The following is a 25,449-nucleotide window of genomic DNA, read 5'->3' on the forward strand; positions in this document are numbered from 1 at the left end:
CCATAATTACAAGACTGAAAGCAATACAAGTTTAATTTTTTATTTTAGTTTATTAATATTATTATTTATTAATGTTACTATTATTATTATTATTATTTACTTTTAACTTTTAACATCTGAAAGATACATTAAATTTTAACTTGTCAAACTGAGACAAATAGATCGATTTGATTAGATAAAACCTATTTTGTATTTTTTCGGTCTTTGTTACCAAAATTTGAATTAAAAATCTTGCTCAACAATTTAAATTCCTATATTTTATAATAAAATTTGGAATGTTTTTTAAGATTAAATATATATAGAGTTACTTTTTAGTTAAAATTAAAATTATTCTCTCGTTAAAATTTTAAATCAATTTAATTCTTTATTTTCAAAATCGCGTTAATTTAGTTTTTTTAATAAATTTTATTTAATTTATAAACATATTTTATAAATTTATAAGTTAACATAAAATGAAAATATATCAAACTGTATAAATACTCAAATATTACTGTAAAATGTGTTTAAAATTTTAAATAAATCTAATAAAATTTAATTAAAAAAATTATATTTATAATTTTCTAAAGTTATAAAACTAAATTAAACCAAAATTTTAAAAATGAACTAATTCTAATTTTTATTAAAAATTAAAACACTAAAAATCTATTTATCCTTATTTTTTAAAATTCCTCTTTATTTTGAAGTCATACGTAACAACCTAGTTAGTTTTGTGTAAAGAGGGTTTACTTGGGAGAAGGGGAAAGAGAAAGAGAAAAGAAACAATAACAGAGGCGCTTTATGAACAACATCATCTGATCATTGAGTTTTGGTTAGAACTTGGATGTCGACTTCCAAAGCAAACAAATCCAGAAGAAGATTGATTATGTATGTTGTAATCCATGCATATCTTTTTCTCCCACTCACAACACTACTATATATGCCCAACACCAACCATTTTTCATGTTCCTCAACAACTATAAATGAATCAAATATATTCTCTTTCTTAATGACATCCATGTCCTGTCTCATAGTTGAAAGTCCCACATCAATTAGAGATAAGATCAAAATATAATATATAAGTGAGGTACAAATCTCATCTATAAACTAATTTTGTGAGATTGAATTAAGCTTAAAAATCCATTTTCTAATACATCTCTTTGGATTTCGACATCAATTATGTTTTTTGTTTATTTGACTTCTCACCTTCCATCATCATCATGTGGATTCTTTTTTCTTTTTCAAAATCTTCACATACACCAAATAAATATATTCCTATTTTCATGTTAGAAACCACTTCATGTTCATAGATTTGTTGCACAAAATATTTTACATAACTTTTTAAAAATTAAATCGTTTCATTTGAAGGAATACAGAACTGGTGTGGACTAAATCCAAAAGAATAAAAAAAAGTCGATTGTCGACAATTATTGGAAAATATAAAATGATTGGGAAAGTTCCGTTGATTTGAAGCAGATCAAAATGAAACATCCCAATGCCTAGGCACTGTTTGATCAATTGTCCCACAGAACCAAACAAAACGAATATGGTTGAAAATATTATAAACAGATAAACAATGAGATTATGATAAAAGAATGAGATTTGTTTTATGTAGAAAAGGCGAAGAAAGCGTGTTACAAACAACTCCTTAAAGTGATGCATATATTGCAAGGAATTGCTTCTCCCAGTGCCCCCAATAACTCATCATAGCCTGTAAGGAAAAAGCTTCCATCTGTAGTTGGAGGAACATACACTGAAACCTTAATATGGTTATTTAGTTTTTGTGTCATAACATACTAATGTGTCTTCATTAAGGTGCAATCTGTTTCTTGTGGTGTATGTGTTACTATTATTTATAACATTGCACACTTTTATTGATGTAAGTATGTGTATAATTCCACTTAGTTCAAATTAATAAGGTTTAAATAAATTTAATTTCGTTATTTTGTCAAGCACGTTTCTTAATTAATAATAAAGAAAAAAAATGTGTCAAATATTATAAATAACATAAAGAATATCATAAAATGTGTTTTAATAATTTTAATAAAATTTAGTTAAAATGATTAAATTGATATAATATTAAATTAAATCAAAACTTTGAAAAAACAATTAAGAAACAAAAACATATTTCATTATTTAAAATATATCATGTTTTGTAAGTAGTTTTTTATTATGATATAATTTTAAAGATTCTTATAATTTAGCATAACATTTTTTAAATTTTGATATGTAACATTTTTTAAACAATATTAACATTAATTTAACGAAAATATCCAAAATAAAAACTATACATGATACATCAAAACATAAGAACAAAACATTAATTAAATTAATTATAAATTTAGAAAAAAATAAAGTTATGTTTTTTAGTTAAACCCATTCACACTCAAATAAACATTTTGGCCATGTTTTTACTCAATAATTTTTTAAGTTGAGTGGGTTGTTGCCGATTTAACTGAATTCAAATGATTGAAGTAATTGGTGTGATCCAATTTCCAAGGGTAAAAAAAAGTTATGATGTGTGTTTGGCTCACATTAAATTTACCTTAGTGCCCCCATGTTCACTTCCTTAAAAAAGCATGTGGCTTCGTACTAAAATAATTTAGTACAATGATACTTTGACAACATTTTTTTTAACAACATTTTAATATCATCTACATGTTATTCCTGGTTCATGTTAATGTTTATGATTATTATTATTGATTGTAGAGTAATTTTGGACCAATCATAGAATGACACGTAAATGATGTTAAATTATTGTAAAAAAATATTGTTAAAACATCATTGTCTAATAATTTAACACACATAAATTTCATGTTATTAATTTAATATACATAAATTAGTTAACTAAATATCATAAAAACACAATCCATGAAATTAGCAGCTTATCTTGAGAAAATAATTTATTTTTTATCCATAGACCTAGTTTAAACTGCCCAATCGGTTTAAAATACAAAGTTCTGAAACCGGTTAAGCTTCACTTATGAACCGGTGAACCGGATCCGCTTGTGAACCCTGAACGATAATATCCGGTTCAAAAATTAAAAAGAAGGGAACTTCCCGCCATAATAATGGGAAAACGCATCCATAGGTATGCGTGAAGCATATCAGTGTTTTGTGTTATTTCTTTTTGTCATTAGTCAAAAGTCATTTTTCAGATTTTGAATTTCCCACCGAATAACTTTCAATTCAAATGTTTGTTTGAAAGAAAAAAAAAACATAAAATAAAAAGGAGGTTTTAAATTTTAATTTTAATTAACTTTAAATCTCTTTTATAAACTTAAATATTTGTAGTTAAATTTTTATCAAGTGGCTTAAATTTTTTATATTTTTAATTAAGTTTTATATTTATTTTTTGTGTTAGTTAAGTGTCTTGTTTATTTGTTTTCTATATTAACAAATGTGATTTTCTATGATTAATATAAAAATGAAATGAATTAATGTAAAATAAAAAATAATTTTTATCAATGAGAGATAATTAACTCTAACCATGACATTTAGAGTTAACATTTAACTATGATAGAAAACTGATGGAAGACATTAACATTTAACAACCTTGGTTGCTTTTAATATGAGAAACCAAAGAAGAATGAATGTCTAACATGGGAAAACCAAAAACCAAAAGAGAAAGTTTGGTCTTGTGAAGTAATTTAGAAGGCACTCTTTTAGTAGATTGGTGTCTCGACAACATTGGTACACCGTAATTAGTTTCGTATACGGGTCGGTATTTTATACCTATGGGGGCACGAAACTATTATTAGGTGCATGAATTCTGAATTTTATATTAAAATAAAAAATAAAAAATGCAAACTAATACAAGTATAGACATATCCACTGATTTTATTTACGATAAGACAAATAAAAGTAATTTATAAACATATATGAAAATTGGGATATTTGCATGGCTCGTAATTGGATACGATTTCATGCCCTAACCCTAAGCACTGAAAGGAAATTGAAATTGAAGAGCATTAATCATTGTGACGTGGTTGGTTAATTGAAAACGATGGAATATAAGAGATGGCGTAAAGGAAGTGTCACGAATAAGTGCTCGTGAATGAGGTCGCTTTCGTTTATTTTTCACATACAAAACTCTAATAATTTTTTTCTACTATTTCTTAGATAATTTGGTGTGGTAAATACTTAATTTATTTTTTCATGGTTAAATTAGAGGGATCAATAATAAAAAATTTTAAATTTAAGATGTTTTGTCAGTTTAGAAATTGAAATTTAAGATAGTTTAAATATTTTTTTCTCTTTTTATTATTTGAGATGTTTTCTAAGAAATGACAAAGTTATATACTTCAAAACAGAGAATACACTACAATTAATAAACTTGAGATTGAAACAATAAAAAAAATAAAATTTAGATGATATTATATATTTAAAACAATTTCAGTTTCGGTTAAAATAATACTGTTACAATTGATTATTGTATTAAGAGAGAAATTTCTATTTAAATTAATTTTCATATTAACTTTTAATTATTGAAATAACATTATTAAGACAAATTATGATATTTAACTTATTATCTGTTTTTAAACTTAAAATTGCATCCATATTTATTCCTTAATAAAAAGTTTTTAGAATGTTAAAAAACAAAAGATAGATCTACTGAATAAACCAATTTAAGAGAAAATGTTGGATTAAGATGATAAGACCAAATATATAATCTTTTTATAATACGAAATACTTTTTTTTTAATTTCCCGTATATGGCAGCTAAATTTACAATGTATTAGTGACATAGGACCACCCTAATAGTTAGACGATCCATTCAAATTTAAATAAGAAAATGTCATCAAACTACATTGGAAACTACAATTATTATTTAGTGACGGATTAATTAATTCATTACTTATTAATTTTAAAATATGTGCTCCATGATCACAATACGATCTCGTAACCAAATTTTTCCTTTAATTTAAACCATTCGACTATGTGCAAATCTTGACTTTATTATTTTATAAGCAAAGCCATTTATAACAAGCAAATCAAAATCTGTATATAGTTTTATATAATTGTGTAAATTACTATAAAGCACTATACCATATAAAAACATCAATTGAAATCGTTTTGAGGTAAACAAAACAAAATATCACTCTAACAGAATATATATATATATATATATATATATATATATATATATATATATATATATAATGTAAACTTGAAATTCACTTTATTTTTATTTAATAGATGATTTCTATCAAATTACTTACGCCTAAATATATATAATTACTAACGAGTTAATCAAATAATAGGTAATATAATAATTTTTTCAAATCTATTACACATATATCTCAAAATAATAAATATAATACACGATTTAATAACGGATAACAATTGGATTAACAAATAACAAATTTTATTAAAATAAACTTTTGATGATTCTAATATTATTTTAATAAATAAATTTTAAATTTAATTCAATTTTATAAAACTAATTTATAAAGGAAAGCGTGTATCTATTTATAGATTATAAATTTATTTTACCTATAATTAAAATAAGATTTCCAGCTATAAATAAAACTATTTTCTCTGGGTCATACATTAAAATTGGAAGGAAATGCATTTGATTAACATCAAACTCCTCACGTTCTTCGTCTTTTTCTTGGATTAATATATAAAATTCAAATTAAGAAATTAGATTATTGGTAATCGAAATTACAAGATTTTCTTGTGATAAGCCTCAGCCAGTTTCACATGGGATCAAGCACATTCATGAGAGAGAAAAGTCAAAGCAAAATGAAAAAAAAAAAAAAAAAAGTATAAGATTGGATGCTCTGTCTTCCACTCATGATTCATTATTCTTATGTTGGTGCATCCCTTTCATATGGTAGCACCATCTTCGACCGTTAAATGATTTTCCCTTAATGTTTTAATTACCTAAATCTGATCGAAAGCAAAAACAAGTCCCAGGTTTTAATCATGTTAATGAGTAACCTAAGTAATTATAAGTGCTATAACAGTAGAAGTACTGAAACCCTAGCAATCAGCATCTACATAGTTGGTGATTAGTTGTAAAAGCTTTCGTGGACCCTAACTTAGTTTTTTGCTTCCTCATTTTCTAACCATCAACAACATTTTCTTCACATAATAACACACAGCCAGCTCATTTTTCCTTCATCTCAACTACATTGGATACATATAATTCAACACCAAAAAATAAAATAAGAAAAAAATATACATGCCATTTATAAGTTTATAATTAAATAAGTCTCTCACAATTTAAATTTGTTTAATTTATGGACAATGATACTTTCACAACATTTTTTTGACAACATTTTAACATCTTTTACCTATCATTCTGTGATTGGTCCAAAATTATTCCACAATCAATAATAATAATCATAAACACCAATATAGACCAATCACATAATGACACGTAAACAGTGTTAAAATGTTGTCAGAAAAATGTTGTCAAAGTATCATTATCCTTAATTTATTTACATTTTCTAACTCAGTCTCCATAGTATAGTTAATTAGGTAGTCCATTCCCCTTTTGTTTCTCGTCATCTTGTATGTTTGTATTTATATATTAAAAACACGTGAAATTTTATAATTATATATAAAATGATATTACAATTAATATAAAAGCATAAATATTTTTTATTGCTTGATATTAATTTATATTCATAACAAATCATCACAATTTTTTATTCCGTGAAAATGAAGTAAACAAAATGACAATAAAAATCTCGTTACTGAATTAACAAAAAAATTTAAAGTACAATAACTTAATTGAAAAATACAAAAAAATTAAATATTCAATGATAAAAACTTTTCTATAATTTTTTTAGTAGACAATTTTTTTTAATAAAAACTTAATTATTTAAAAATTAATGCCTATTGTTGGTAACCTAATTATTTGATGCATGAATTCTTGATGAACTAATTTTGTTAGGCAACAATTCCCACGAAGCAGGTAGCAATGTGGACATTTTTTTTTAAAGATTATGTTTTTTTTTTCTATATCTGCATTGTTGACTTTTACAAATGATGAATGAATGAAGTACATGTTAGTCTGAATCTAAACATCGTGGTACTTGTTTAAATTTAATTTATAAACAGCTCAGTTATTTAAAAATGAAAAGCATAGCTGGACAGATAGAAACATAAAAAATGGATCTAAGGGTCAACATAAATGTAATTAAAAGATTAAATCTGAATTAATATTATTTAATTTGATCGAATACAATCTGAATTTCAGTTCTTTAAAAATATCGAAAAACATTGTTTTATTAAAAATAGTCAGTCAATTATTTTAATAAAAATTAGGTAAATGAATAACTATTTTGTACGATACATATTGACTTCTGTAAATATCTTTTTTTTTAGAATTTAATGTTTTATTTAAAATAGTCAGTCTATTTTTTTAACAATACACAATTATCTCTAAAAAAATAAAACCGATTATTAGTTCTTCTACCACTTTATTGTTGTACTACTTTTCTTATATCATCAAACAATAAAACATAAAAACAAAAAAAAATATTATAAATTAATTAAATTTCACATCACTTTACTCTGTTAACGTTAAGACTGAACTTAGTTTTGAAATCTTATCGATGATTATGTTATTTTTAAAAGACGTCTTTGATGTAAAACTATTAGATGCGGTAAAAACCGTTTCAATAATACATTTTAATTTTTAGTCAATTATACTTAATAAAAAAATGTGTCTTTAATTCTAACTATAACAATACGATCGTGTTCTATTTATAATAATAATATAAAAAACTTACAAAAGAAGAATGTTTACACTAGAAAACAAAAAAATTGGAAGATCTTTTATGCCAATAGTAAGTTTTTTTTTTTTTTAAATTAATTAAATCTATGAATGTAAATTTTGCCATGTAATTTTATTATTAGCCATTTTTTTTATATAAAGAAACTTCTATCAATAAAACAAATAAATTATATAAAATAGTTTACAATGCTAATAATAAAATTAAGTCCAATTTTTGTCTTGTAAGGCCTCCATTCCCCCTTTCCTTTATAATATTTTCTGAATTTCGTCTCTTAGTTAAAGAAAGTGTAAACATTTACACAAATATAAAACCAAACACTAAACATTTAATTTGTTTTGTTTTGGGAATCTTTTACTTAAACGCATCACGCTCAAGTAATCATTGAGGTATGAAAGTGACTGTAAATTTGAAAATGAATAGCAAGGGATTATTTTACAATTTCTTTTAATCTTTGTAATTTGATTAAATTATCCTGAAATAGGAAAAAAAAAGTGAGTCTTTGTACCCAATTGTTTCGTACACAGCCTTAGCTTTCAAACCAAGCAAAAAAGAATAAAATTTCTCAATCATGTACAATATTAAATTAATTTCTTCATGTGTCTTTAAAGGACAAGGGGGACATGAGAAAATATGAGAAGGAAAGTACGTGACTGTACTTATCAAAAATCAGAAGAAGACCAACATATCAAAAACCAGAAGAGAGGAACAACACAATGAAGAAAAAACACCAAGATGAGAATGCCACATAAACATGGTAAGAGGATGAGTTTGCCACATAAAACCTTTGTGGCAATGTATCATAATTCTTAGCACTTTCAGCTTTCAATCACCATCAATGGCCATTGATTCTAGTAGGCCCTAATGTCTAATTAATCCACCACAATAGTGATGCAAAAAATGTGTGGGTGTAAAAGTGCATCAGTGGGTCACCTACCAATACCATTTCTTATCCCTCCTCAACTCAATTATTGCCTTTCTTGTACAAATTTACAATCCATGTTTTTCACTTTTAAACATGTTATACTTGGTAATGAATTTTTCAATGATGTTGGATTCATAATATACATTTATAACATACAACTAATTGTAAAATTTATTCTTAAACTCTATTTTGTAAGGTTAGAATATTTAATTACAAAGATTATTCAATGCCAGGCTACCGAAAAACAAATGCATTTGGTAATATGAGTAGCCAAATCAATCTCTTTAAGTTATCTTTCAACTGTATAGTCTCATACCTATACAGTCTCTAGATCCCTCTCATTTCGGTGTATGTTCGATTCGTCCCTGTGTCCCTTCCACTGGAAGCCTGCCAGGAGCCGCTTCCCTTGCACCATGCCTCTTGCACCGGCGATTCACTTCCCGCCCTGGTCAGTGTCCGGGTGTCACATTATAAATCAGTTAAATTTATAATATATAAATAAATACAATTCTTATTTTACAAATGGTAAGATTGAATTAAAATTAAAGAATATATTTGGATAACTATTCATCCACATAAACTTAATTATCACAGTATCTAGTATTTAAGATGAGATAAGTACTTTTATTAAATAACACAAGAGATTGAGTAGTACACGGCATTTACACATAGTAAACATGACGATGTCATAAAGATGCATCAAAGAATCGTGGTGTGGTGCATACAAAAATTGATGACATTTTTTATTAACCGGAAACGTTGTTTAAAGGAAAGAGGGGTCAACAAGGATTTTCTTCTGTTGAAAAGTGCCCATCATGGCTTTCTCTTACTCTATAAGCTTTCTATAAATATATGCATGCATGCATTTTTTAATCTCTTTCTAAAATGTGGTGCTGTTTGAATTTGTCTCCATTCATTTCGTTCACATTAATTTCAAAGAAAAGAACAACCCTCTCCCTTTCGTGTAGTTATGATGATGATAAGAGTTTAGTTGATTTTGGATGTATATTTAACTAAATAATGTTTAAAATTTAAGTGTTAGTATGAGTTTTTTCACATAATGAAATGTTAAATAACATTAAATTACTATTAGTTGTTTATGTGAATAGAATAATGAATTTTGGTTTGGTTTATGATGGGCATCAAGGGTCCATGCCTCATAATGTGATGTCTCACCAGTTTTCCTTCATTTATGTAAGCTCATAGACTTTTATATAAATATTATTGACTGAATGAAAAAGACATTCACAAAAAACTTGAACATCTTTTGTTTAAATTCTTGTGATCATGCATTTAATGGTGATGTTATTATTTTATTGGAAGGTTGCATCAGTCATTACTCTATGCATATGTGACCTTTGCCTTTATCTTATCCTTATTATTATTTAATTTTTAAATCATTGCACTAATCTGGGGTTGTTAACTAATTAATTGTGCTGCACCTAACCTGTTTGTCATTTTGACAGAAAGAACATATGTAGCATAGAATAATGATTTTCCATCATTGAAACTTGTTTCTTCCAAAACCCTTCTTCTTGTTGTTGAACATAAAATGAATTTGGTGTTAGGTTCGTAGAGGAGGTTTATCGAAGAGATACAGTGAAAACTGAGTTCAATTATATAAGGAATTGATATCATTTTCTCACAAAATCTTTAAGAGAATGAGTTAATAAATCTCCATTTAAGTTCTTATTTTTGTTCAACATCGGATTTGGATTTTCAAGTTTTGGCCAGAGTCCACTTTTGGTTAAGGTTGTTTGAGACCAAAAGATTTTGAAAGTGGTTAGAACCAGTTGGTGTGGTGCAGAGAGATTTGGTTCAACTACCAGTGCCTTTAAATAAGCTTTCCCTCTAAGATTTGAATCTCGAAAGGCAAATTATTTGCTTAGAGATAACTCAAAGTGCCCTGTTTGTTTATTCCAAGGGACTCTTTTTGCCTGTTTGAGATGGGGCCAAGCCAATACCATGTGTTCTAAATTCTTAAACTTTTGCATTGTTTCTTTAAATGTCATTCCAATGAACCAAACTAAGCCAACATAAAAGATAACCTTGGCCTAAACAGAAGTGGTCTAAAGGGCATTGTTGTTTATTGCAACAGATTTTATGCTTGTTTTGGTGGGAAAGAGGGTCTGACAGTGCTGTTACCTTAAATCATTGGACCACCTTCCCAATTCCAAAGGCCACTATGCACTTTCTTTACCATTGTTTATGAAAAGGAAAAGAACCATTGCACTTTGCAGTGGATACCAAATATATACATATAGTTTTGGTTTATCTCAATTCACTCTGCACAAAATGCACCGAGTGAGTTAATTAAACTAATGATGGATGATTTTAAACGAATACAACACTAAAAAGGTGTATTAGATTGGAGGATGAGGATGAAGAAGCTGAATCTTATCAATACTTGGACCTACTTCTATCACTGTTACTACACAAAAACAAAGACAGCCTTTGGTTTTATCCATTACAGTCAGCAAAGATATGTCATTAAGTATCAGAGCTTGTTTATATCATTCAATGATGTATCATAGGCCTATCAACTATATACCTAAAATAACTCACTATATTTATTTTTCTCACTAATTCTCTAATTTCTAAACGTTATTTAGTAAGTTGTGAGTTTAAGTTTATTTTTACGAAATCGAAATAATGATTGTTTCTATTTATACCCTGTAAATTAATTTTATATGTAACTGAGGTGAGATTTTCGATATTTATAATTTAAATTAATGTCAAATTGACTTATTTATAATCAGAAGACGTAGAATCTTTAACATTTTTATACTGATACATATGTATTTTTAATCTGACTAAATATTAATAGTGATTTTTCTAACAGTGGTATGATAATTTCAATAAAAAGACAAATTTTATTAAGATAAAGATAAATGTTTCGAGTGTGAACTTAACACCTTCACAAATTCTTCTGGGACACCATCAGATAACTGTTTTTCTTGTTCCTGTCTTCACTCTACCGTCTGAAAGTGTACCTGTTAAAAATTCTCTGTGCTTAAGTCACTAGAGTTCAGTGTAAATATTAAATGCACAGTAAATGCGATCACCTACATCTTACTTTTGACCTATATTTATAGTTTTCGACATGAACGTGAGATTAATGAAATCTTAATCATGGCTCAATCTCAGTTCAATACTTTTAATTACCATTTACCTTAATCTTTGTAGGGAAACCTGATTATTGACTAAGGCCGGATGTCCTGCTCCTGGCCGTCTGGTCTTGCTTACTGGTTCTACCATGTTCAATCACTGTTTAGTTACGTCCTGCTATATAGGATCATCCAATTGACTTGACTTAACTATAGATGACTGTGTGACCGTCCGGGCCATACAGTACAATAAACGTTTGATGATCCACTTATATATTAATTAAACCTTATAAAATTCACTTGTAAAATAAAATTTAGATATAATTCTTTCTTTTCTATAAGTCATCTTCAAGTGAGAAACTTGATTAATGGAATAAACTTTTAAGTGAAAAAAAGACTATCAACATGATATCAAATATGGTCTATTTAAGCAAAATTCTACTTCTAGAAATAATAATTGATAGAAAAGTAGTTTGTTATGGAATGAAAGATTTTCTGTACTGCACATCACTTCAGTTTATCCAAAAGTGTTTGAACAGGAAGAAGTAGACACCTATCTGCATATGTGATGAGAATAGCACTATACTTTTATTTATTTATATTTTTGTGCCGAAAGGAATGTCACATGTTTGATAATTGGATCATATCCATATTCCAAAAGGGTTGGCCAAGTTGCACGAGTGTCCTTACACATGCCACACCTCATCCATATCAATACCCATAGCCTTCAAAATTGCAATGCAACACCAAATTCTGACTCTCTTTTTCACAATTTAATTCCTTATTATCCAATTGCCTTATCCTTTGTGGTACCATCAAAGTGTACTTATGTTTATAAAACTTCTCATTTATAACTGAATATTAAAATATTTCACTACCCACATACAATAAATATATATAAATACAAAGTATTCTTAATAGATTTTATCCACCAAATGCTTGTAAACACAAATATTTTTGTCATTCCTATTTAAACAAACCAAAATCATGTGACTTAAAACTTCTTAGATTTTTATATTAATATCCTTTTTATTTGTTAATTTTTTTTAAATATTTTATCTATTTTTAATTTTAAAATAATTTTGTTTAACGCCTTAAACTATTTTTTCCCTCTGGGAGAGTCCTTTGATAAAAATAATCAGGCAGGCGCCGAAGAAAGAACTTTTAAACAAGTCCATAGGTTTTTCTTCCTGCACCCAATTTTTACTAAAGGCACCTACGGAAAAGACTAAAATAATCTTTCTCATTGCATTATGCCACTGTTGCTATGCCATCGCAGGGGCACCTCCATTATTCACTGTAGAGGAAGAAGAAGAAAAATAATGGAAGCCCGTTTTAGAAAAAAGCTCCTTCCAAAATGAATTTATGTATTTTAAACAATTTGTTCTGATATGCTCATTTTCAAAAAACTCGTTCCAAATTCTGAAAAACTTATTACAAAAATTCTAATCCAAAAAATTCATTTCAAAAAACATTTCACATTTTCCTGAAAGCTTGTTTTAGAAATCATGTTCCGGAAATCCTATTATGTAAATTATGTTCTAAAAATCCTATTTCCAAAATCATGTTTCAGAAATACTAGAAAACTTACTCCAGAAGATTTTCGGAATTGATTACCCAGAATTTTTACAAAAATAAAATAGTCATTTTAAAAAGTATGGGTGTGCAGGAAAAAAAAACCAGTTCTATAGCAACTGACCTAGACCATTCTGTAATGGGTTGGTTGGCTTGAGCCCAAATAGTCCAAGAAAAGGCAATAGTTATTTGAACTTTCGAATTCTATTAGTATATTTATATTTTTTAAAATACTTTCTTTTTCAAGTTTTCGGATAGTTGAAATTTCAAGACATCATGAAAGTGCTTTTTGCAGCATGTTGTTACATTCTTAATATTTCCGGAAAATACCTTTTAGAATATCTGAAATTTTCAACATTTTAAAAAAATCTTTCTGAAATATTTTCAAAATGTCAAATATTTAATATTTCCGACATGTTTTTTCCGAATGTTCTGGAATTTGAACATTTCCGAAAAATGTCCAAAAAAAATATAGAGCGAAGGTATATTAATAAAAATTGGGCAACAAAAGCTTGACTTGGGCCAGCAACGAAAAGCCCAATTACCTGTTAGAGAGAAACTGAAAAACGCTCTTTGAGGAGCTACAAGAGAGGAGGAAAGTGAAGAGTGTATTATCGAAGGACATCATGAGCCGCTACGACAGCCGCTCCGGCGACCCCACTTCTTACCGTGACCGGAGGAGGTAACCACCGCTGTCATTTTATCTGAACCCTAATTTTTTGGAAACAGACATGTCCCTTTTTCATTCAAATTCAATTTGTTTTGTTATTCTTAATATTTTTCTACACTCCCTAGTTTTGTAGATTTTGTTCACTAATTTAGTCAGATTGTTAGGTTTTCACACTCTTAGCTCTGGTTGACGTTGACGAGTTCAGTAATCTCCAAATATCATGTTCCCGTACATTTTATTTTTTATTTTGTTTGACTCAATATTCTTTTTAGTTTTACTAGAGTGCCAAATTTTAGGGTTTTTTCATGGTGGAAACATTTGCTACTGCTAGTTTAGTTCGCTTTCGGTTCATTGGTATTTTAACAACTGTATGAGTCCGTGGTAATAGGCCCAATCAATCAATCAATTGCCTTGTTAATTTCACTTTCATTGTTGTTTTTAAAGGTTTTATTAATTTATATTATATCTTATTTGGATCCAAAGAGACACTCACGGTATGCCTTAAAAGGAGGATGGATTGAGCTTGTGAGCTCACAATTGATGTCCTGCAGCGTAATCATTTCAGTTACTTCTGTGGACAATGGTTTTATTTGTTTATTTATTTTGTTTTTTCCATTGTGTAAACCAAATTGAATGGTGTCATGTGATTCTCCATGGAGGCAACTTCGTCTAACGAGCTGGGCTTTGTTATTTTTGTTGTAGTCATTGCCTGCCACCGCTCCTAGTACAAATTCAATGCTCTGTAATCTTTTCTAAAGGAGGAGTATTAGACATGTCTTAATGCCATATCATTATATTGTATGTTAAAAATATTTTAAAATATCTCAGATGAATTTTAAGGACCAGTTTCATATTTCACCAGTCAACAGCGTACTTAGCTGTGTAGCTGGGTGAAGCAACCCCAAGTTGCTATGTGGAACTCAAATAGCAAATAGCTGTCTCTGCAGTTGGAATAACAGCCTAAATATCTTTTTTTCTTGTGCTATGTAGGAATGTTATCATTACATAAGCTTCAAAAGTTCATTTTTATCTAAGGAACAGCTTTTTTTCCGGTGTAAAACTGTGTTTTCAATCAATTTTGTAACGTGTTTATCTATTTTTGCTTTAGAAAGATAATAACTGAATTTGAAATCCTTCTTCTTTGACCATTTCACCAAACATTACCTCATGGTGACCTTTGTTTCTGTTGTACTCTCCAGAGCTATATTTTTTATACGTTCCGTTATTTCTTCTTACATTAAACCTCCCGATAAACATTTTGCTATTATTTATGGTATTTGTCTGACTGTGTTTTTTCCTATTAATTTCATCATCTTTCATTTTTTGACTGCATTAGAATGCTCTTATTCTGCTAGATTGATAGTGATTGTGTGACTAAGCCAAGACAAGTTATTTCTTTCATGAATCTCTTTAATTTTGGGTTCTCTTTAATTCTTCAATACATACACATGTAGAGTAAACTTTTTAGTTTGTATGTAATATTTAAAATAGCAGTCATCTTGCTTCCTTATATTCTATGAAGCACAGATACTTAATATGGAATTAGGACTGTATAGGGACACAACAATGCTTTTCAAATTTAGGATACATTAGCAAAAAGTTAAATAATTTATATAAATGTAGAATATTGATAAATAAAGATACATTGATCATTTATCATTAATTGAAAACTATGATCACAATTTACAAAAGACATATGTGATTATAACAATAAAATATAATTTTTCTAATTACTTAATTATGATTGGAAGTCTAGTAGACTATCAAGTTTAGTATAATTAAAGGACAGAGCATTGTATTTTCAAAGCATTATGACACAACATATGTTAATATGACATTCTATTATTCAACCATATATTAATGCACTATTCTTTTATTAAGATTTTATCCTTACATGTCCTCGATCTTTACTCAGATGTATGTAGTTTCAACTTTGGTAATCCTCTTTTTATCTGATTACAATGTTTGGCTGAATGAAAGTTTGTTTTGTTAGTGATTCTGGCCTAGGTGCACCTACAGGGTTTGGTGGTTCTGTACAGCACTCTTCGTCAAACAGGAGGGATCATGATGATGGTGGATCACCAAAGAGGAACCTCAGTTTGGATGGTTTACCTCATTTTGAGAAAAACTTCTACATTGAGTCACCCGCAGTAAGGGCAATGACTGATGCTGAGGTTAATGAGTACCGACAGCAGAGGGAAATAACTGTTGAAGGCCGAGATATCCCCAAGCCTGTCAAGACCTTTCAAGATGCTGGTTTTCCAGGTATTTCTGCTGCTTCTTTTTTATTTCTATTTCTTCAGTTTTACTTTCCACCGTCTTCAGGTTAAAGTACACGACTTAACTTCTCATTATTGCTTTATTTCTAATAACACATTGACAAGAAGTTGTAGTTTGGACGGATTATTAGTTCAATGGGAAATGTTGTCAAGGAAAATAGTCTGCTAAAATTATTTTCCTAATGGTTGAGGAATTGGTTGGCTGATTTTATTCAGAAGATGGCATGTGATTTAACTAGATTGAAGTGGTCAAAACTTCTTATTTACAGAATATAACTCAAAAGAAAGGAGAAAGAACATTTTTGTTTATAATTATTGTATCATGATTATCTTGCAAAATTTATTTTCAGATTATGGGATGACATCTTTAAATAACATACTAATTCTATGCCTTGATTTCATCCAGAATACGTGATGCAAGAAATTACAAAAGCTGGGTTTACTGAGCCTACACCCATTCAATCTCAAGGTTGGCCCATGGCTTTGAAGGGGCGTGATCTCATAGGAATAGCTGAAACAGGTTCAGGGAAGACACTTGCGTACTTATTACCTGCCATTGTGCACGTTAATGCTCAGCCGATCCTAGGTAAGTAATTAAGGAAACAGCCAAGGTGATAACATTTTATATTGAATGTAAGGGTGCGGTATTTTGACGTTGCTCTCTTTCTTTTTGTTGTCCATTTGTTGACAATATATTTCAGATCCTGGAGATGGACCTATTGTGTTAGTATTGGCTCCAACTCGTGAACTTGCTGTTCAAATACAACAAGAGGCTACTAAATTTGGTGCTTCATCTAGGATTAAGAGTACATGCATCTACGGTGGGGTTCCAAAGGGACCTCAAGTGCGTGATCTACAGAAAGGTAAGTGTTGAAGTATACAGAGCTACAACTTTTGGAAATTAACTTACGAACTGTTTGTTGCCCCTTTGTACAATTTTTTGTTCCCTCTTTTCATAATTGTTATGCCTTTGGCAAGTGCACCAAATAATATAAGTAGCAAGAATAAATATAAGTACCGTTCCAACAGGGATTTGATTGAATGCTTTGCCAATCTAATAATTTCACTAATTGTACGATTGTAGTTTCTTTTTACAAGAACAGATTAAAGAGAAATTAATTGTAAAAACAAAATCTTGAGAAAATAAATATAAAACAATTAAATTTATAAAAGAATTTTTTATCAAGCAGGTAGGGTGCAAAATAGATTTCTCTTTAAATAGAGAAATTTAAGGGTAGACCGTGGAGTGTCTTTTAAGGGAAAATCAAGAGTCACTCAAGCTTGTGGGTGTTGTTGAGTGCTCTGTTTTGGGTGCTCAACGCTTGCTCCCCTGACTGATGGTGTTCAGTCCCTATTTTGGGCGCCCTACCCCCTTCAACTGTGGCTGTAAATCTTTCTCTCTTTTGATTCTTTTCTCCTTATTTTGCAAAATACACTAAAATAGATAATTTTTCTTATTATATATCTTACAAAACTAATAACTTAAATTAAAAAATCTAAAATCAACAAATTCTCATAAAAATATTTACAAAACTAAGAAATTAAAAACAAAAATAAAAAACAATGTAATTTATTTAAAGCTTAATTTACATGCTAACAATAATCATGAATTTTTCTTTGCTTCTGTTAATTTTTCGTAACAGGTGTTGAAATTGTAATTGCCACTCCCGGAAGATTAATTGATATGCTCGAATCAAATCATACCAACTTACAGAGGGTCACATATCTTGTATTGGATGAAGCTGATAGGATGTTGGATATGGGGTTTGATCCTCAGCTGCGGAAGATTGTTTCTCAGGTTGCTTTATTTTATGATGTGGTCAATATTTTGAGATAGTAAAATTTCAAGAAATAGTTTAGTATTGTATTATTTGTCATAGTCAAGTTGATGCTTCATTCACTTATTACGAGTAATGTTCTAGCTAGTAGGTATATTACTAGCGTGGTAGTTGAATCGGAATACAAATCACGAATTGGAAAACTTATTTTCTGAATCTCTGATTGAATCATGATTTTAAGCAACTCATGTTTGTAGGACTGACATTAAAATAATGCTTTTATTGATATACAACTCTTGCAAGCAATTCCCATTAGAGATGCTTTTACAATTCCTGATCAATAATAAAAATAGCTTGTGTGAATAAGACATGTAAGTGAATAAGACATGTAAAGGCACAAGTTCATGATCAATAACTTTAAAAACATAAAAAATCTAGAGAATTTTAACATAAAGAAGTGTCATATAAGCTCCAAAATAAACACTGTTACTGCATAATCACAACCACTAGGCAAAAGTAAGTGGCTGCCTGTTACATAAATTTTGCAAACAATAGTTGTTTTGCTGCTGCACAGTTCAGCAACATATACTCCCCAAAAATCAGCAGCATAAATTAATATAACAGTGACTACTTGCTACTGCACAAATCAGCAATATAGTCTCCCGAAAAACGCAGTGCCGTTACTGCCTAAAATCAGCAAACAGTGGCTGCTACTGCTGCATAAATTCGGAAGTATAGTCTAAAAAAAACTTCAATCTGACATCATTTATTATCCCCAAGATCAGCATTAGTCATCTTTATTTTCTTAGACCAGTCATGTTAAAACAAAAAAAAAAGGAATTGGTCATTCTCGTTTTGCATGAACAGATAATAACAGAAAAAGGAAGAAAAACTGAAGGAGACACTAGAGTGGGTAAAAGTGGTGGAACAATATCGGCTGCTTCCTTCCCTTTTTGTCGGGGTTTTGAAACTGTGTCACACATGACCCAACCTCCAGTAGGTGTGACCTTTGAACTAGAAATTGGGCAATATGGCTAGAGACTGATGCTGGCAATATGCTCTGCGATTCAGACCTAAAAAAGATAGAGCTCCTGATATGCATTGCAGGACCTTGGTATGATGCGATACTAACTACACTGTTGGTAGTGCATCGGCTAACGGGGATTTGAGCTCAATTTCACAAATTTAATTTTCAATTTTAGTTTATTTTTAAAAGCTAAAAGAATCTAATTTGGCCTGCAAACAATGATATTTTCTTCGTTTGTCCCCTAACTATTGTACTAGTTGTACCTACCCATTAATCCAACTTGATTTGGAAAATATGATCACTGAAGCTGCATATTTAAAAAATTTCTGGTCATCTAATTTGGTTTTTTCTTTTACTTAGATCCGACCGGACCGTCAAACTTTGTATTGGAGTGCTACTTGGCCAAAGGAGGTTGAACAATTGGCACGGAAGTTCCTTTACAACCCATACAAAGTAAGATATTAAGATATTTTCATGTTGGGCTATGTAACTGTATTTTTCTCTTTTATATTCCATTCCTCTATGTTGAAATGGTTTTTGGTCTGAAATGAATTGTTTGAAGAAAAATGCATTGTAATTTGTGAGAAGTGTGTATGTATGTGTGTTTAGATAACTTTTGAAATCATTGTGCAGGTAATTATAGGGTCTGAAGATTTGAAAGCTAACCATGCAATACGTCAATATGTTGACATTGTTTCGGAAAAGCAGAAATATGATAAGTAGGATGTGTTCTGCCTTATTTTCATTTTCATTAAGACCTTATCACATAGGGTTACCTAATCGAGCCTGTCTATTTGTCAGATTGGTGAAGTTGCTAGAGGACATCATGGATGGCAGCCGAATACTGATATTCATGGATACCAAAAAAGGATGTGATCAGATCACTAGGCAACTCCGCATGGATGGCTGGCCTGCACTTTCCATTCATGGAGACAAAAGTCAAGCAGAAAGAGATTGGGTGCTCTCAGAATTTAAATCAGGAAAAAGTCCTATTATGACTGCAACAGATGTTGCAGCCCGGGGTTTAGGTACACAAACTTTTTCTTTGCTTAATTACTTGGCAGATATTCTTATAGTTATGGAAATATCAGTGTTTTTTTATTAATTTTGGACATATTGTTATTAATATATTGTTATCCTATCTTCCTTCGATCTTGTATATTGAATTCTTTTTTACTTAATTTTTTTTGCCTACATTTTTCTAGTCTTTGATAACGTGTTATATTATGCTGGAATTGCATGTCTTTTTAAGTTAGAATTACCCATCTGCTGCTTGAGGTCAATTCCAGAGTAGTCCGTCTTGGCATTTTTATTGTGGCAAATAGCGAAGAGCTGCTTTTGTGTTTCATCATGACTTCCAGTTTACTGTCACTTAATGTATATATCTTTATTCTTCTATTTGATTACTGTCAACAGATGTGAAGGATGTAAAGTATGTAATAAATTATGACTTTCCGGGGTCACTTGAGGACTATGTCCATCGCATTGGGCGGACTGGGAGAGCTGGTGCAAAAGGAACTGCCTACACATTCTTCACGGCTGCTAATGCTAGATTTGCAAAGGAACTAATCGCTATACTTGAGGAAGCTGGACAGAAAGTGAGTCCTGAATTAGCAGCAATGGGCCGTGGTGCACCACCTCTGCCTTCAGGTCAGTTAACTCTTCTCTAGTGTAACCGGGCTTACAAGAGTACATATAATTTGTTGGTCCTCTACTCAAGATGGTAATTGTTGCTTGTATCTGTGAAGTGTATGTTTGTTTGGTGGGAACTTCATGCATATGATTCTGATACACTCTCCTATAAGAAAACAATTAATAATTCACATATCCACATGTTGTGTTTAATAGTTTTGCCTGGGGTTTGCTTTGTTACGGTTTTGGTGTATTTGATTCCTCTCGATGGCAGTCTTCTATTGAGCTCTTTTTGGATGGTTTTCTGTCAGTTTTATGATGTTCTGCCAACGGTCTTTTAATGGGAGGGTCTTTGATATATCTTCAGATATATTGGCATGCCGTGTTGCATGGTTCTTGATCTTTATGTTGATGATATCTTTTTTCCCTTCAGATTCCTCATCCTTTACACTCGTATCGCTCTCTAAATGAATTCTATTTATCAAAAAAGGCCCTCATCCTTCCTAAATATTGCTTAAACCTTTAATGTAAAACTGTGGTCAATGTTTATGTTGTCATTTTTATCCAAAAGCATTAACTGTGTTCTCGTTCAACAATCAATGAATCAGGTCCCCGAGGTTTCCAAGACCGTGGGAGGGGTTATGGCAGTTCTCGTCCATGGAGCTGATTCATGAAGGTGCAGACAGACCTACTTGATTGATGAATCGTGCCATTTCTGTTGCTACTGACGTTATATTGTCTTGATCATTAATGTAAACTTGTAAGCGTAGTAATAGGAATTCAGTATTCCTGTTCTATAATTTTTGTTAAAATGTCCATAGAACATGTATCATCATCAGATAATTGTTCATAAATCATAGTTCATTCCGGAACGGTTCATTTTGCAGTAAACGAGGATAATATATATGGTATGACTTAAGCACAAAACAAGAACAGGATCCAAAGTTCTACTCTATTTGGTGGGGGAGTATCACAGTTTCAAGCATCACATTAAGTAGTTTATTCACTGTCATGTTCTTAAAATATCTCTTTCAAAACCAAAACAATGTCGGGAACGATTTTCATCACTGATATGATGGTACTATTATTACTATTATTATTTTCTTTAGTGACACTAACTTGATTGGTTTGTACTTTCATCTAATCTAAAGGAAATTCGTTTTATAATCCAATTGTTAGGATTTGAATATAAAGGGTTATTGGGTTTTTTTTTATCCAAAAGGCTTTATTTGATAAGAAAAAAAAGTCATGGTTTAATTTTCATACTATTTGGCAAATAATTGAATTTATTTAATATGAAATTTCTAACATATTTGTTGCCTTATAATTTAATAACCACAATGATTTTCGCATTAAAAGTAACTTGATAGTATTTCTTTTCTATTCTTTTAATAACTTTAACATATTATTGCCTTTTCACCTCTGGCTTATGGGTAAATATTTTTGTGGTTTTTAATTTTAAACGAAAATACTAATACTTGGGAGCTTAGAAAATATAATGTTTATTTGAATGCTTTGATGTCTATATGTACAGACTTAGGTAAATATAATAAAGTAATTATGTTTTAATTTGGGATTTCAAATTAAAGCACAATTAAAATAAGAAATCAAATACATGCTAATTCTTAGAATAACTTCAGGTATACATTTTCTAAACCGAAATATTTATTATTTATAATTTCTTTTATTAGTAAAAATAAAATATCTACTATAAATAATAAGTTTTTTATTTTAATTCTTCTCAATATCTTAAAATCAATTAACTTTTATCTTTTTACCGTAAAATGTGTGAACAAAAATTGAATAAAATATCTAGAAACGTGATATCTATGTAGTAGGAAAAGTAGTATTCCAACCTCGTACGATAAAATTTTGCATCACTTATCCATTTTTTCCAATTTAAAATATATATCAATTTTCATAAATTTGAAAAAACAAAGTCCTTCGTGTCAATTTCCCTAAACAAAGAAGTATAAAAAATCATGGTTTCCTTAGATGCATGGGAAACAGTGTGACATAACAGTGAAGAAGATTTAAGAGCTGAAAGAGTGAACGGTGCAATAAGGTGAAGAGTGAAAGAGAAGAAAAGAATGAGTGAAGAAGGTCCTCCAAAGCTATATGCTAACAAGCCTCGAAAAGGTTAATTTTTTTTTTTCTGAGTTAAGAAAAAAATTGTGGAAAATCAAATTAAATATGTAATTTTGATTCAAGGTTTCTCTGTATACGGTAATAGCGCAACTGAAGCAGTTTCGAGGACAACAGAAATCGAACGAGTTCTCCTCGCCTGCGGCGATGGGGGTTCATGGCCACGATGCTGCTCCACCGCCGCCGCCGCCAAAGGTACCCTTTGTTCGGCGCTATAAGTTCGTTTGGCCTATACTTTTGGCTGTGAATCTCGGTGTCGGAGGTAATTTTTTCTTGAACCCAATGCAAAAAAATCGTTTTTTTCGTTTGAATGTTTTGACCCTTGTTGATCATGTGGGAATTTATGAGATGGGGTTTCTTTCTTTGGATTGGATATGGCTTTTATCGTGAATGAATAATGTAAGTTTTTTTTTTTTTAAGCATTGGTTTTTACTTATTATTGATCATGGGGTGGGAGGAAAACACACTTTTTCTTTGGGGTTTGAAATTTCATGGGTTGGAATATTTGTTTTCAGTCGTGAAAAATGAGGGAGGGTAAATTCAGACCTTGAGTTATGTAATATTGGATTTGGCTTACCAGTGTTTATTTTGCTCCTCTTATATGCTGAAATACTCCCTGAAAATAATTGTTGATTTTGGATGAGGTGGGTAAGATGTTACTACATTAAGCTGTATTTCACTTTGACATGTTTGTTCCTGAGTTTGGCGAGTGAGAAGATCATGACATCATAAGGGTGGTGATTTCTCAGGGAGGATGGGTTTAATGATCTTCGTTTTCTGAGGATGAGTGGGGAGCAAGTGAGATCATAAGTTGAAAAGTATTGGATCTGATCATGACCAACAAAATAAATAGAAATCAAGAAATAACATGATTAGAATGGAAAGCTTTGACTTTATGTCTGAGGATGGTTATTTTATGAAAGGCCGAAAGAGAGGCTAACTTGTGTCTTTATTGCTACGATGCATGCTTGGTTGTTATATTCTTAATATATGATAGTTGAGGTTGTTAGAAGCATTATTTCTAAGATTAGTGTGCTAGTTTTCTATCATTGTAACTTTTATGTTGCATTTGCAACTTATGGTTTTGTGATCTTGACAATTATTATAATTTTCTTTATATCGATTCATTGAACCAAGGTTTGACAAACACAAATAATCAAGGTGATAACTTAATCATTTTTTAGACTGTATATTGGACAACAGCATTCTGTAATCATTTTAATCCTATGTACAGTTTTGCAAAAGATCTATAGCTTTATGTTTTTTAAATTTCACTAAAATATCGTGTTCAAACAAACCTATAGTATTTGCCTCGGATCTTATTGAAGATGATTGATTGGCATATGTTTATAATCTATGCTCTGTGAGAAACAAGATGTGCAATCACTTTATCCTATGCATGATTTAGTTAATAAGATAGAGTATAAAAGGTTTAAAAGTCCAAGGCATACAAAATACGCAGTTCTTCTATTGTTTTATCTATATATGAGCTAGCTACTATTCATTTTCGGACAGCTTACTAGTACAATGCAGATGTTTAAACCATACCTTGCAACATTTCCCTTATCTACGTAAGTAGAAAAAGGTGTCGATGAATCTTGTAACTAGTTTGATGATAACAATTGGGTTCTCAATAAAGGATTCTATACTGAAAATTTATTTACACGCTTATCTAATACATTTAACATGTTTCATTGAATATATCTTGAGAGTAACTACTCTGCTCTTCTACCATGTCATTTTTTCAGTCTATTAATCTTGCTCGTGTTTTTCTTTTGTGATCCTAAATCTAGTATGCATGAATGAATTTCTACTGTTGAAACATGTCTTGTTCTGGTTGCTAGACTGATGATTGTCTAACTCTGTAGCTTACTTGTTTTTGGGGACTAAGAAGAAAGATATTGGTGAAGAGGAGGAACAAGATGTAAGTCCTGTCTCAACTAAAGATACTACTGCTCCTGTTGTTGAGATATCCGTGTCCACACCACCTATTACAAATCCTGTGGTCAAACGAGAACCAATTCCACAAAATCAACAACGTGAACTCTTGAAATGGATATTGGAAGAGAAGAGGAAGATAAAGCCAAAAGATGCTGAAGAGAAACAAAAGATTGATGAAGAGAAAGCTCTGATTAAAAAGCTTATTCGATCAAAATCCATTCCAAGTGTCTAATGATGTTCCTGTTATCTTTATCAGCAGGGAAAAAAAGTTATTGACTTCGAATGTACCCGAATTGATTCATCCAATGCTTTTCTTTGGTTTACTTTGTTGATGGGTTTTAGATTATACATATGTTGAGGCTTGAGAGTTCCGGGTCCTGAAATCCAAAATTGTCATTGTAAATTTTTTTATGTGGTTCATCAGTTCCTTTTGTTCTGACAATAGTACAAGTTGATGGCATTTGATGTACAATGGCCTTGTTCTTTTTACCTATAGATGGCAATTGAGTTTTCAATATTTTTATTGGTTTTGTGTGTGAATAGAGCCAGATTTGAGTTAGAGCCAGCACATGGCTAGTGCAGAGGCCGGTGGGTGGTTTTGCTAAGGTAATTTAAAGCACTAAGATGAGGATACTAATTAAATT

At 30.1% G+C, this 25,449-nt stretch overlaps 2 protein-coding genes across 3 annotated transcripts; both read left to right on the top strand.

The window, feature by feature from the left end:
* The first annotated feature begins 13,854 nt into the window (after window positions 1-13,854).
* On the top strand, window positions 13,855-21,610 carry RH20 (DEA(D/H)-box RNA helicase family protein). The gene is made up of 10 exons (XM_047326888.2): window positions 13,855-14,015; window positions 15,997-16,268; window positions 16,689-16,868; window positions 16,984-17,145; window positions 17,926-18,080; window positions 19,448-19,540; window positions 19,721-19,806; window positions 19,889-20,115; window positions 20,504-20,737; window positions 21,328-21,610. Exons 1-10 carry the CDS (start codon window positions 13,960-13,962, stop codon window positions 21,384-21,386), a joined length of 1,524 nt encoding a protein of 507 aa, XP_047182844.2. The 5' UTR covers window positions 13,855-13,959; the 3' UTR covers window positions 21,387-21,610.
* Window positions 21,611-22,669: 1,059 nt separating this feature from the next.
* Window positions 22,670-25,330, top strand: LOC124849049 (WAS/WASL-interacting family protein). Of its 2 annotated transcripts, none has more exons than XM_047326898.2 (3): window positions 22,670-22,858; window positions 22,953-23,126; window positions 24,733-25,330. In XM_047326898.2, exons 1-3 carry the CDS (start codon window positions 22,810-22,812, stop codon window positions 25,035-25,037), a joined length of 528 nt encoding a protein of 175 aa, XP_047182854.1. In that variant the 5' UTR covers window positions 22,670-22,809; the 3' UTR covers window positions 25,038-25,330. The 2 variants fall into 2 exon arrangements, with proteins under 2 accessions (XP_047182854.1, XP_047182855.1); XM_047326899.2 differs by having other exon boundaries at window positions 22,679-22,858; window positions 22,931-23,126.
* The last annotated feature ends 119 nt before the right edge of the window (window positions 25,331-25,449 follow it).

This window comes from Vigna umbellata, chromosome 11 (assembly GCF_029865625.1).
Source record: "Vigna umbellata cultivar VRB3 chromosome 11, Vumbellata_1.0, whole genome shotgun sequence".
Lineage (NCBI taxonomy): Eukaryota > Viridiplantae > Streptophyta > Magnoliopsida > Fabales > Fabaceae > Vigna > Vigna umbellata.

What these genes read in the sequence shown, in the direction of transcription:
- RH20 (XM_047326888.2), top strand. Translation starts at nt 13,960, where the DNA reads ATGAGCCGCTACGACAGCCGCTCCGGCGACCCCACTTCTTACCGTGAC. An exon ending in TCTTACCGTGACCGGAGGAG is followed by an intron (nt 14,016 to 15,996) that starts GTAACCACCGCT and finishes TTGTTTTGTTAG; the next exon opens with TGATTCTGGCCTAGGTGCAC. An exon ending in GAAAAGCAGAAATATGATAA is followed by an intron (nt 19,807 to 19,888) that starts GTAGGATGTGTT and finishes TCTATTTGTCAG; the next exon opens with ATTGGTGAAGTTGCTAGAGG.
- LOC124849049 (XM_047326898.2), top strand. Translation starts at nt 22,810, where the DNA reads ATGAGTGAAGAAGGTCCTCCAAAGCTATATGCTAACAAGCCTCGAAAA. An exon ending in TGCTAACAAGCCTCGAAAAG is followed by an intron (nt 22,859 to 22,952) that starts GTTAATTTTTTT and finishes ATACGGTAATAG; the next exon opens with CGCAACTGAAGCAGTTTCGA. An exon ending in TGTGAATCTCGGTGTCGGAG is followed by an intron (nt 23,127 to 24,732) that starts GTAATTTTTTCT and finishes CTAACTCTGTAG; the next exon opens with CTTACTTGTTTTTGGGGACT.